General features: G+C 38.7%; 1 protein-coding gene across 5 annotated transcripts in view; it reads right to left on the bottom strand.

The window, feature by feature from the left end:
* The window catches only part of PRDM5 (PR/SET domain 5), a 206,345-nt gene that overhangs the window by 48,446 nt on the left and 144,653 nt on the right, over positions 1 to 13,246 (bottom strand). For 4 of the 5 annotated variants that reach the window (XR_003421502.2, XM_027063646.2, XM_027063655.2 and 1 more), the window contains one exon: positions 1,358 to 1,443. The exons of the other annotated variant lie outside the window; for it this stretch is intronic. Coding sequence is in view for 3 of the 4 variants with exons in the window: in XM_027063646.2 (XP_026919447.1) it covers positions 1,358 to 1,443 (86 nt within the window). In the remaining variant the exon portion in view is untranslated. The remainder of the gene's footprint in view (positions 1 to 1,357; positions 1,444 to 13,246) is intronic. 5 annotated transcript variants of the gene reach the window in all.

Here is a 13,246-nt window from a genome sequence, read left to right as displayed (position 1 = left end):
AAATTAGAATTGCTCTTAGGGGATTAAGCATGTTCTTAAAAGCTGGAAAAATATGTCATTTATATACAAACCATAAGCACTCTTAAAAGGCCAGACCAAAAAAGAACATCATGAGAAATAATGCAGTGACAAGACAGGTACAGCAAAATCCAGAACTATTTAAAACATCAAATTTCCAAGTGGAAAGTTCATAGAAAGTATCTATCTGTGCCCTAAACAGAATAGTGAGCTAAGAAACGTAGCTGGATACAGAGTGAGCTGTTCATGGTCTTTAATATGGCAGGTGACTTAGATGCTTGAGTTTGGGGAAGCCATATGTAACAGAATGAACAGTCCAGAGAAAGGTGTTGACAAGCAAAAGAACACAGGGCACCCTTGGAAAAGATTGGAAGGCAGCACCAGGCACACCCTGTGAAGCAGTGAGTTGTCCTTTCCAGTTTTCAGCCCCTACCAATAACTCACATTATTTTCAACATCTTTCTTGCAAATGTACTTGCTCATATGTATTAATTAGTGGTCACAGACTTACAGACAAGCCTCTAATTCAAGAATGTTCCTGTTACTGGCAAATGCTCTGCAAGATAGCATTTTTTATACTTTTTAGTATTAAAATGTTGCTATCTATTTATTTGGCACTTTGCAAATTATAACTCCTATTCCTCCTAAACACATTCACAACTCAAAGAATGGGGAAACTTTTGGAGTTTGGACTTTTGTTTCTTTCATTGTTTTTTCTTTTAAAAAAAGTGTATCCTCAAATGTCCATCATAAATATAAACATATAATTTCAGATACATCACTTTTATTTTTTTATGTAAAGTTAAATAACTTTTTTAAATTAAAAAAAAATTTTTTGAGAGAGAGAGAGAGAGAGAGACAGAGAGTGGGGGAAGGACAGAGGAAGAGGGAGACACAGAATCTGAAGCAGGCTCCAGGCTCTGAGCTGTCAGCACAGAGCCCGCCCGATATGGGGCTCAAACTCACAAACTGTGAGATCATGACCTGAGCTGAAGTTGGAGGCTTAACTGACTGAGCCACCCACGCATCACTAAATATCTTCCTTTTTAAAAACAAGTATAGGGGGCGCCTGGGTGGCTCTGTTGGTTGAGCGTTAGACTTCGGCTCAGGTCATGATCTCGCAGTTTATGAGTTCGAGCCCCACGTCGGACTCTATGCTGACCGCTCATAGCCTGGAGCCTGCTTCGGATTCTGTGTCTCCCTCTCTCTCTGCCCCTTCCCTATTCACACTCTGTATCTCTCTGTCTCTCAAAAATGAATAAATGTTAAAAAAAATTAAAAAATAAAAACAAGTATAGATTTTTATACTAAGTATTAATGAGTTGAAATATAATCTTACCCTGGTATGGGTACGAATATGCATCTTCAGTCCATCATTTTTACTGAATCCTTTTTCACAGTAAGGACATTGATAGGGCCGCTCACCTGCAAACAGAGGAAGTCTCCAGGTCAGAAAAAAGTAAGGTAGCAAAGCACTGTGCCATTTGGTAGGCCCTGCACTACCAGAAAGAGGCTCCACATGCAGCTGAGCCAACACACGGTGGGCAGTTCAGGGCAATGGACTGTGTCTTCCCCTTGTGCACGGAGGGACTGAGCCCAGAGCACTTCAGTATTTAAACATTTGCCAACATCAGGCTTGTGTCATGTTCCTTTTAATACGTGAGCCCGAGTTAAATCTCCTGATTTTATGCTGGGCTCAATCTCATGAACTGTGAGATCATAACTGGAGCCAAAATCCAGAGTCAGACAGTTAACCCACTGAGCCACCCAGGTGCCCTGATTCTTTGTTTAAAAAAATTTTTTTTTACTGTTTATTTATTTTTGAGAGAGACAGAGCACGAGCAGGGGGAGGAGAGGGAGAGGAGGACACAGAATCTGAATCTGAGCTGTCAGCACAGAGTCCGACGTGGGGCTCAAACCCACAAACCACAAGATCATGACCTGAACCGAAGTCGGAGCTTAACCAACTGAGCCACCCAGGCGCCCCTTGATTCTTTGGTTTTAAAAAGAGATTTCATATTCTATATCAGTTGGGGGTGATGAGTTTCAAAAGAATTTCACAAATTGGTAATATGTTAAGTAGAACCACTGGTAGTTCAATAACTGATCCATACTCGCTCAGATTACTGAGTACCTTCCATCTAGAGGTTATTATTTAGAAAACAGGCAAACGATTTTAAAAAAAAACAAGTGAACATACACAACACATTAAAAGAAATTTTACTATGAGATGACAAAATGTGACAAAATTTAGTCTCCAGGACAAATCTGAAGCTACCCTCTAGTCAAAGCCTAATTATTTAGAAAGAACAGTAACTCAGAATCACTATTTATTCTTTATTCTCTCATTTAACAATGCACTTACATGGCAGGATGCCAGACCCTGCAATCAAAGAAGGACACACTAAAATGTTTGCCTTCAGCATATGTAAAACTTCCATGTCTTCCCTTTCCCTCAGAGACAGGTCTTTCCTTTCATAAGCAGCATATGTTAGTCCTTTACTTGCTCATGTCCCATTTGAGTCTCACTCTCGTTCAATCTGGGTATCACTCGCATCATTCCAGCAAACTCCCCTGTGAGGTCAACAATGAACTCCCTGTTGCTCCAATGGTCACTTTTCATCACAGTCTTTCTGACCTTCCCATTGTGTCTGACACTGCTTCATGAGATGGCAGCGACAATGTTGAGTTGCAAGGCCCCTGTGACACATGGGGCCTTGCTCCGCCTAAGTACTGTGTGTTTTCAGCAGTAACATCACGTAGACGTGAATGTAGCAGAGCCCCCAGTGAAGCCTCATTTTCCCAGCCTCCCACCGGGAAGGAGCACCCAGGACTCTCCCTTTGAATTGGGCACTATAACATGATGGCAACCTCCTAAAATGGAAAAAAAAAAAAGGTAAATAAAAGTAACAATGGCCGTACAAACAGAAACAGTACTCTTTAAAGAACTATCCAGACATGTCAACTTCTTTTGTGAGACAAAAATCAACCTTTGCACTAGGGAAGTGGACCTGGAATTTTTGACCTTATTATAATCATGACCCCTAGGAAGGTGTGGCTCTTCACTGTCAGAAGAATAAAGGCATAGAGTCCAATTTATTTGAAAAACTATGAAAATAGAATCTTATTTTAACACTAAACTTATAACACGTATTTATCTTAATTCAGATCTCTCTGTGGAGCCCCAGTCTTGAGAGAGCCATACATCAACCAGGTATCTTTATTTGGATACGCCACAAATAACTCCAATTTAGCATTCTGAATTCATGTCTTCAACTTCTAATCCTATGTGCTCTGCATCTCCTGCCCTGATTAGTGATACCACACTCATCCAGTTACCAAATAGGAAGCTTAGCCCTCCAACGTACTTCCTTTTCTCCACTGTCCCCTATATCTAGTACCTAAGTCATACTGATTGTACTTCTCTGGTATTTCTGTAATGCTTCTCCTTGATGATGATGACAAAAATGAAAATGAATTAATAATAGTAGCAGTAGTAACAGCATCAGCAGTAGTGGAAGGAATGGTAGCTACAACTGCCATTTATTGATTTCTTGACCATTTAACCTTTACCATGCATACCCCTCCCCCCCTTGCAAAAAAAGAACTGAAGAATACAGAATAACACAGCAAAATGCTAATGCTGACAGTGGTAACTCCTGCATCATAGAATTCCAGATAATTTTTTTTTTATTTCCTTCTTATAAAGTATGAAAAGCAAAGCAGTCTTTTAGATTTTTCAAAGTTTGTTTTACTTTAGTGATAGACAATGAAGAATGCTAAAATGTTTCTTATTTATTAACAAATCAACCAACAAATCAAATCTAGATTACAAATAAAGCATGATAAAAACAGTAAGTGGTTTACACTTTCAAAAAGTCATTTCAAAATTCTTCTCACAAGCCTAAAATAATTTAATATTCATGGTATTCTCTTTGTTTAGCTTTCGGTGTCTTCTCACTCTCCAAATACCAACAGAATATCCAGCAAACAAAAATCAAAGACTTGTAGTCATCAGGTAAATTAAATGTTAATTAAGCCTAATGTAACATACCACATTACTATTTTCTTTCTTAAGAGCTAAAATTGATTAAGCAAAAAAAGAGATAAAGAAATTCTAGAGAATGGAGCAAAACAAATCCATTCTTTACATTACCCAGAGTCATAATATAGAAATTTCCTCTATAGACATGAAAATGTTAACTTCTGTTAGGATAGATTTTCTCCTTTTTTTAGAATCTGATTGTCCTGAATTTGAATAATACTTGTCCTCTTTCTATATAACTCTGGGGAGGTTATTCAACCTCACTGAACCTCTGAAAAATGGGATAAATTGTATCTATCTCATAGGGACAGTGACCATGTATTCAGGTTTGCCTAAGGCAATTTCAGTCTATGCTGCTTATCCCAGATTAATGATTAACACTACTCCCTTCACTTTCACCAGTGTCCCAATTAGGACAATAAAAATACATGGTTAACTATTACAGATTGAACTGTGCCTCCCCTCCAATTCATATGTTGAAGTTTTAACCCTCATTACCTCAAAATGTGTCCTTGCAAATGTTTTTTGAGTAGCGCAGATCCCTAATCTAATATACAAGAAGATGGTCACGCAAAGACACACACAAGGAGTACTCCCTGTGAAGAGTCCAGTGATGTGGCCACAAGACAAAGAACTACCAGGAGCCAAGAGAAAGATCTCAAACAGGTCCTTTCTTAGGGCCAGAGGGAGCTGGCCCTGATGATACCTTGATCTTAGACTTCTAGCCTTCAGAACTGTGCAACAACAAATTGTTTAAACTACTCAGTTTGTGGTACTTTGTTACAACAGTCCTAGCAAACGAATACAGTCACTGGACTCATAAGGTTAGCAAATTTTTATAATTTTTTAAAAAGTTTATTTATTTTTGAGAGACAGCATGAGCAAGGGAGGGGCAGAGACAGAAGGAGAGAGAGAGAATCCCAAACACGCTCTGCGCTGACAGTACAGAGCCTGATGTGGAGTTCAACTCACAAAACTACAAGGTCATGACCTGAGCTGAAACTGAGACTCTGACACTTAACCAACTGAGCCACTCAGGCGCCCCATTAACATTTTTTTAATGTTTATTTATTTTTTAGAGAGAGAGAAAGCAGGGGAGGGCAGAAAGAGAAGGAGACACAAAATTTGAAGCAGGCTCCAGGCTCCGTGCTGTCAGCACAGAGCCCAATATAGGGCTTGAACTCATGAGCCATGAGACCATGACCTGAGCTGAAGTTGGACGCTTAATCAACTGAGCCAACCAGGTGCCTAATTTTGGCAATTACTATCTTTACTGATGTCTCTCTGTGCTGCACATGAGGCGTATGTAAACTGCCCAGAAGAAGAGAAACTGGTACCTCCAGAGGACTGAATTTCTGCTCCGTTCCTACTCCAACCCTGAGATCCAGTGATAATGAGCTGATATGTTTGGGAAATTTGGGTAAGTCCAATTCCACTCATTCATTGTGATATCCCTGAACAGAACTCTAATCTTAAAGGATGTCACTGGGTAAATGGCTTTGATGAATAGAATTCATTTGAAATCTAGCCTGCGTGATTTGCAAATCAGCTTACACTCTACATTAAACTGCTACCCTCTCTATGCATTTGTTTGGAGCATCTTTAAGGCAATCAAGCCCTTAAGACTCTGAAGACAAAGCCATCTGTGGTCCCACACAATCTGCAGCTGAAGGTGACCTGTACAAGTGAACACGCTAATAACTATTAAAGTCATTTGCCTAATTTTCATTTTTAAAGGAAGCTGTTATTCTTAGTTGTTTTTTTTTACATTATGCATATGATACATTCCTTCATTATTTCAAATTATTGTGATGCATATGTCTCCAGGAAATATTTTTATCTACAATTAGATTATTCTGGAGTAAACAGGACCTAATCTTCAATTTGAGTTAATCCTGAGAATATAAATCTTTCTTTTTTATTTGAGAGAGAGAGAGAGAGAGAGAAAGCCTGTGTATGTGAGCTGGGGAGGAGGGCAGAGGGAAAAAGAGAGAGAGAGAACTTTTTTTAATATTTATTTATTTTTGGGTGAGCTCAAGTGGGGGACAGGGACAGAGAGAAAGGGACAGAGGATCTGAAGTGGGCTCTGCACTGACAGGCTGACTGCAGTGAGCCTGATGTGGGGCTTGAACTCATGAACTGCAGGATCATGACCTGAGCCAAAGTCGGAGGCTCAACCGACTGAGCCGTTACATATGCCATTACGTATCATAATGTGGCTAGTATTTTGTGTAAATTAGGATTAGAGTTTCTAAAGTTATTGACAAAAACTCTGCTCCCTGCAATAGCAGTTAGCATTAACCAGATTTTTCTGACTGGTAAATTCAAGCAGTCTTTTGGTTATTATCAAAGCTCATCAGGAAAAAGTGGAGGGCAAGTCAGGAATGTGTGTTATGTCTCAAAGCAGGTCCCAAGTTAATGCAAATACTAACATAATATTAAGCTGCATACTGAGAACCACCTTCAACATTCAGAAGGGAAATACAATACTGGAAAATATCTATGAGATTTAGCTACCAACAGCCAAATTTAATGACCACAGCAGCACAAATAATATTGACATGTACATAAAGGCAAAATATTTTTCACTTAACTAAGGAAAATAGATAAATTCTTTGCATTTGCTTCTCTCTTTAAATTATATTCTGACACTATAGTCTTAAAATCCACCTGTGTTTTCTTCAAACATATCAAGGAACAAACAGAAGCATGGTGGCAATTGTAAATGGTTGATTTCAAGTTGATTTTCAAAATGCCACAAAGTGGATACTGAATGAAGCTAATTTAGTCATGCATTAAATATTTCTTGAGCACATAACATCTTCTAGTTACTATCCTGGGCTTTGGAAATGCAATTGTAAATAGTCACAAAGTCACTGCCTTTTCAATTAATTTTACTAATGTACCGAAAAGACAAGAAAAAGTAAAGAAAAAACAAAATAATTTCAGATATTGATAAATTATATGAACAAAATAGGTTTCAAAACACAGAGACAGGTTTTAAGAAGTCCTCTGTGGGAATGGGGAGAAGGACTGAGCCAACTTTGTTACAAAAGGCAAAAGAAGTGAATGAATGCCAATGCCAATCCTTGATGCCAATTTCACATGATTGAAGCACACTATTTTTTTAACTCTTCATATTTGAATTAGAACTATTTAAGGGGGGCCTGGGTGGCTCAGTTGGTTGGGCACTGGGCTTCGGCTCAGGTCATGATTTCGCAAGTTCGAGCCCCATGTTGGGCTCTGTGCTGGCAGCTCAGAGCCTGGAGCTACTTGGGATTCTGTGTCTGCCTCTCTCTCTGCCCCTCCCCCACTCATGCTCTGTCTGTCTGCCTGTCTCTCCCTCTCTCTCTCCAAAGTAAATAAACATTTAAAAAAAACTTGAAAAAGAAGTATTTAAGCTTACTGAACTTGAAGTAAGTGCGTGCCTCCAAATTCTCATAGCTGGCCCACCTAAGATTGAAATAGCTTAAGTATTTGAAATGTGCAGGGAGGAGGGTAGAGGATGTTCAGAAAAGAGCTGCAGAAAATTGGAGAGGGCTTTCTTTTTTTTTAATGTTTTATTTATTTTTGAGGTAGAGAGAGACAGAGCATGAGCAGGGGAGGGGCAGAGAGAGAGGGAGACATAGAATCTGAAGCAGGCTCCAGGCTCTGAGCTGTCAGCACAGAGCCCGACGCGGGGCTCGAACTTACGGACCACAAGATCATGACCTGAGCCAAAGTCAGACGCTCAACTGACTGAGCCACCCAGGCACCCCGGAGAGGGCCTTCTTGATGCAGCTAGTGGTAACAAGAGGGGACAGCTGGATGCCACATGGAGCACCTTATCAGAGACTAGCCTAGTCCTCAAACACGTTACCTTGAGTCTTTGAAGAAGAAAATGCACAATGACCACAACCATCCTCTGGCAAAAACAGCTAAAAACAGGAAAAATCAGATTCTGGTTTAATATATGCCATTAGGATTATAATTTATTGACGTTACCGTTATTTCATGGAATGTAATTTTAATTAAAGACATCAGAACTCTAGACCTCACCAAAGGATTAACATATTAATAATAAAACAGAATCCTAAAATGTGTGAAGGTAGTGCAGGTTAGCATGTATCTTCATGACAAAAGGACCCCAAAGCCACAACATCACTGACCATCCATCTATTGTTCCACAACCAGCCTCAAAGTCCAACGTCTTAGAAACCTTGATATTCTCAAATTAGCCCCTGGATTTAAGAAATAAATTTGGCCACTCTATAAAAGGGATCTGCGATCAAATTTTATTTCAAGCTACTAAACACACTGCAACACATTTAGCAATAATGACCATGACCAACCTTGAAGATTAAAAAGTGTTAAAATGATAACTTTCATGTTCCGTATATTTTGCCACAATTTAAAAACAGAAATGTAAAGCCAATGAGCCCTATGCTGTGGAAGATTTTAAGCAAGCAGAAAAGCTTAATATATAATGCATACATTTTAAGAGATTTTGATTAAAATAAAAGCAGATTATTTTCTGAAAATATTTTAATAATTTTAACTTTTATTTCGTCAATATAATTAAAACCTATGAGATTTCAGAGACCTCTCATAAGTTTCTAAAGAGATGAAAAGATGAATACACACAGATAACATAATTTAAGATAAAATAAAGTTAAACTCCCACTTTCAATGAATTCAAATGAAATAATGTTTAAATAATTGGATTAAATAACACAACGATTTGGGGGCCATAGTTTTACTTTTCACTTTGAGTTTTCCAACAAACAATCAATTTTGGAGAGGGAAAATTTCAACTGAAAAAGCAAAACTTAAAAGTGTATGTTCATGAAAAATACTCTAAAATTATTCCATGTGGTTGAGCTTCAAAATATAAGTTCTATATGGGAATACTTTAGAGCTTTAAATTTGTTCTCCACAAATATCATGAGACTATCTTGTTTTGCTTTTGTGGACTAAGGGCATTGTTATAAGACATCAAAGTGACTCATTCTAAATAAAAATTAAATAAAAAATTTAATTGCACAAGCACCATCCAATCACTTTTCCAATTCCACCATTCCAACCCCCTCAATTTATGGAGCATCTAATAAACTAAAAGTACACCACAGAGAGAAGTGAAATGTTACCCTGACAGATGGGAGTAACTGAAGTTCATTCTTGGCACTTTTCTATTAATTGAAATACTTCTTTTTTTTCCTGCAGCAGAAAGAGCCATGAAACCCCACTGAACTCACTGAACCCCACGTTGTTACTCTTGGAATGCTCCTATTAATCAGATCCCAAAATCTCACTTGATCTGAAGAAGTTAAGCCCAAGGACACCCTCTCTGAAAGAAAGACATCAAAAATCTGAACTTGACATCTTCTCCTTGAGTAATTCAACTTTTATTTATTTTCTTTTTGGAATATTTATTCCCAACCAGAGAGAGCACTGTGGGTTTTTTTTTTTTTTAATGTTTATTTATTTTTGAGAAAGAGAGAGAGAGAGCAAGCAGGGGAGGGGCAGAGAGAGAGAGGGAGGCACAGAATCTTAAGCAGGCTCCAGGCTCCGAGCTGTCAGCACAGAGCCTGATGTGGGCTCAAACTCACAAACCGCAAGATCATGACCTGAGCCAAAGTCAGAGGCTTAACCAACGGAGCCATCCACGCACCTTGTATTTCAACTTTTAAAAGTTTGAATAGTTTACTATTAGAAGGAAATTTCTTCTAATTTACTAATTAGAAGAAATTAGTAACTTCTAATAGTTACTATTAGAAGGGCAATAAAATATAAAAATCAAAATTAATGAATGAGGAAACATTCATTAACTGAATGAATCAAAATTCAAAATTTCTGCCATCTGAATCAAAACAAACCAATTTTTAAATGCAATTTCTACGAATGGAGCTAAGAAAAAGCAAAAGATGCATTCTTTTCCTGAATATAGTTACAGTGTCCATCCCTCATTTCTAAAGAGATGCCAAATCAAATGAGGTGAGGTTCATAGAGGAACAGAAAAATAGGAGAGCCATGTGCTCACTAATTTTCTAATCTCAAATAAAAAGCCACAACTGTTTATGGGTTGAAGGCAATATAAAAACTGCATTTTACAGATGCAAACAAAATAGAACATGAGAGGCAGAATAAAAAAAAGACGAGTTCATGAATATGTAGCTAGGAAAAGAAAGTAAAAGACTCCCTAGTGAAGATGCTCTGACTTCAGCCAACCAGGTGTATACATGACATGATCACATGTGATTTGTCTGAAGGGAGCGCGACACCTTCACAAAGTCCTTCACGTGAGCACCGACAGAAGCAAAGGCAAATGTCGCACAAACAAGAGAAACATCTGAACAATCCAGACACGGGCAAAGTTTTAAAAACTCTGACCAAGAAAGAACAATTCTTACACGAGTTCTCCCCACTACGGTATGAAGGGACATTTTAAGGTAGGTAAGTAGACAAAGGGAAGGTAATTACTGATTTGGTTTTGTTCGTAGGGAGTCAGACTTCGGTGGGAAAACTAAGAATTTCACCCAGCAGTTTCCCATATTTAGGAATCTCCACCGGAAATGTTATTTAGCCCAGTATTTATGAGCATAGTTTGTGAACAGAGGTCCTGGAGTGATGAAGTAGTCAAACCTCAGGAGCCTGCACACAGAGGGTCTACCTACTAATAGTGCCAGCGAGCAAGAATCAAGAGTATATAACTCTGAGCAGCAAGAAACTGTGAAAATGATTCTCCTTACCCGCAAACCAGAAAAGGAATAAAACCTTCCCCAGCCCCAAGGCACACTTCAGAGTTGCAGGAAAACAACACACAGAGAAGCTGTTCTCGGGGGAGAAAGTGGTAGCAATGGTAGAAGAAAGTGTATATCAGAGGAAACAAATCTCTTATAGTTTTCCTAAACTAAAGGAAAATGTTGGTGCCCCAAATTGGATACAGGTCGCTATTCATATTATGTAGAAATGTACTAACAGATAAAGCTGTTGAGATACAGTTGATGAAAACTGTTGTCTGGGTCACTTCCATTATATCAAATAATACAATCAAAAGATCCAAGTATACCAAAAAAAATGAAGAGATGATAAAAAGAGAGGTACCAAACAATGGTACATTTTAAAAAGTTTACTTATTCATTTATAGAGAGAGAAAGAGACAGCATGAGCAGGGGAGGGGCAGAGAGAGAGGGACAGAGGATCCCAAGCAGGCTCTGTGCTGTCAGCACAGAGCCCAACATGGGGCTCGAACATAGGAACTGTGAGATCATGACCTGAGCTGAAAGAGTCAGACACTTGGGGAGCCTGGGTGGCTCAGTCGGTTAGACGTCCGACTTTGGCTCAGGTCATGTTCTCAAGGTTTGTGGTTTGAGCCCAGCATCGGCCTCTGTGCTAACAGCTGGGAGCCTGGAACCTGCTTTAGATTCTGTGTCTCCCTCTCTCGCTGTCTCTCCCCCACTCACACTCTGTCTCTGTGTCTCTCAAAAAAAATTAAAAAAAAAAAAAGGCAGATGTTTAACTGACTGGGCCACCCAGGTGCCTCAACAGTGCTTTATTTCAAATCATCCCTATAATTGGAGTCATTGTGACTACATTACTAATCCAGTTGATGCCTGTTCATGATGCCACATTCCAAGACCAGTGTTACGCCCTCATTCTTCCCTCCGTGCCTCATATCCACCCAATGACAAGCCCTGACATAAGCACTATAGTTTTTGCATTAGAAACTAGGGCCTTTGAAATGTTTGAAAAAATTTTTTAAAAAGATTATAATACTACCAATGAAAATGAAAATGAATATTTCTCCCTTTCTTTTAAGCTGTTATATATGCTTATCACTAACTCAAAAATCACGTGGGAGGAGTGAAGTACAGAAAGAGTAAAAAATAGGGAAAAAATATTAACATTCGACAGATGTGGTCAGTATTCAAAAACGATCTGAAGTGTCAAAATAATGCAGAGAAAACAAAAATCATGTAGTTTAAGACTTTACCCAGGAATGACTTCTTAAGGAAAATGTAAGGCTCTGGAATTGTGATACTCAGAATATCATTCATTTGTATGCAGATTCTACACTCAGCTGTTCTGTTAACTGTTAGATTATCTGCAGGTAAAAAAACATTCAATTTGGCCTAATATTAGTAATTAACCACCTAGAAAATAAACATAGCAAAATAAGCTTCCTCTCAACATAGAAGGTAATCTAATTCTTGTAAAAACGTGGAAAACATGCCTTTAATGTTCATCTGTGTTTATAATTACTTTGCTAATCGCCTATTTTTATTTACTCATAATTATCATATTGTCTTAATACAGTTTATAATCATTTATAGCTACTTTTTTATAACTTTGAATATTCTAAAAAGAATAAATGAATTCCTTTAGAAAAAGAATCAGAAAACAGCAGCTAAAACCCAAGTACAATCAAATTATGATATACTGATCCTTTATTTCTAAGCTGATCACAGGTATTTACTAAAAAAATTAACTGTTTCCTAAGACAGTGATTTATTACTACATTCAAATGACAATGTGCAAGCAAGCCTAAACAGAAGGGCCAACACAGCCGGTATCTATTAACACAAAAAGTTGGTTGGAACTGTAGGCAAGTAATTAACCTTCTGGCCCAGAGCTTTAAAACCCCAAAAGCAGTTCCTAGAATTTCTTTCATAATTTATGAACAACTGATGGAATTCATGTCACAGTCCATGGATTCCCTTGCAGAACTGACCCCAGCTCTCACTGACCCTAAGAAGCTATAAACCAACAGGAGAATGTGCTCCACCATTTCGGCTGACCTGCAGAGTGCCATCCCTGTCTCTGTAGCTTAGGAAACGGGATGATAAATTACAGAGCTGCCTGCCAGGCACAAACCTAAACATTCACCTTCACTGATGGTGACGGCGACACACAGAACATGCACCCTCACTCACCCCAAGGCATCCCTGTTTGACAGCAAACCCTCCTCTATGTTGTACAGATGATCTATATTCTGCTGCTAAAGGTTATAAAAAGATGATGATGATGACACTGGGAACAGAGGGGCGGGCCGTATAACAAGGGAGGTGGCGTAACTGGTTAAATTCAGGCAGGAATACCGAAGACAAAGCACACAGCAACCGTGGTGGCGGCAGCTCACACTACTGCGTGCGCGCACTGGGCTAGGGGCGGTGCAAGGATCCTGACGTAGACCTTCACTTGTTC

The sequence above is a fragment of the Acinonyx jubatus genome, chromosome B1, assembly GCF_027475565.1.
Source record: "Acinonyx jubatus isolate Ajub_Pintada_27869175 chromosome B1, VMU_Ajub_asm_v1.0, whole genome shotgun sequence".
Taxonomy (NCBI): Eukaryota; Metazoa; Chordata; class Mammalia; order Carnivora; family Felidae; genus Acinonyx; species Acinonyx jubatus.
Note: the sequence above shows the minus strand (reverse complement) of the source record. Positions and strands in the feature narration are given on the sequence as shown.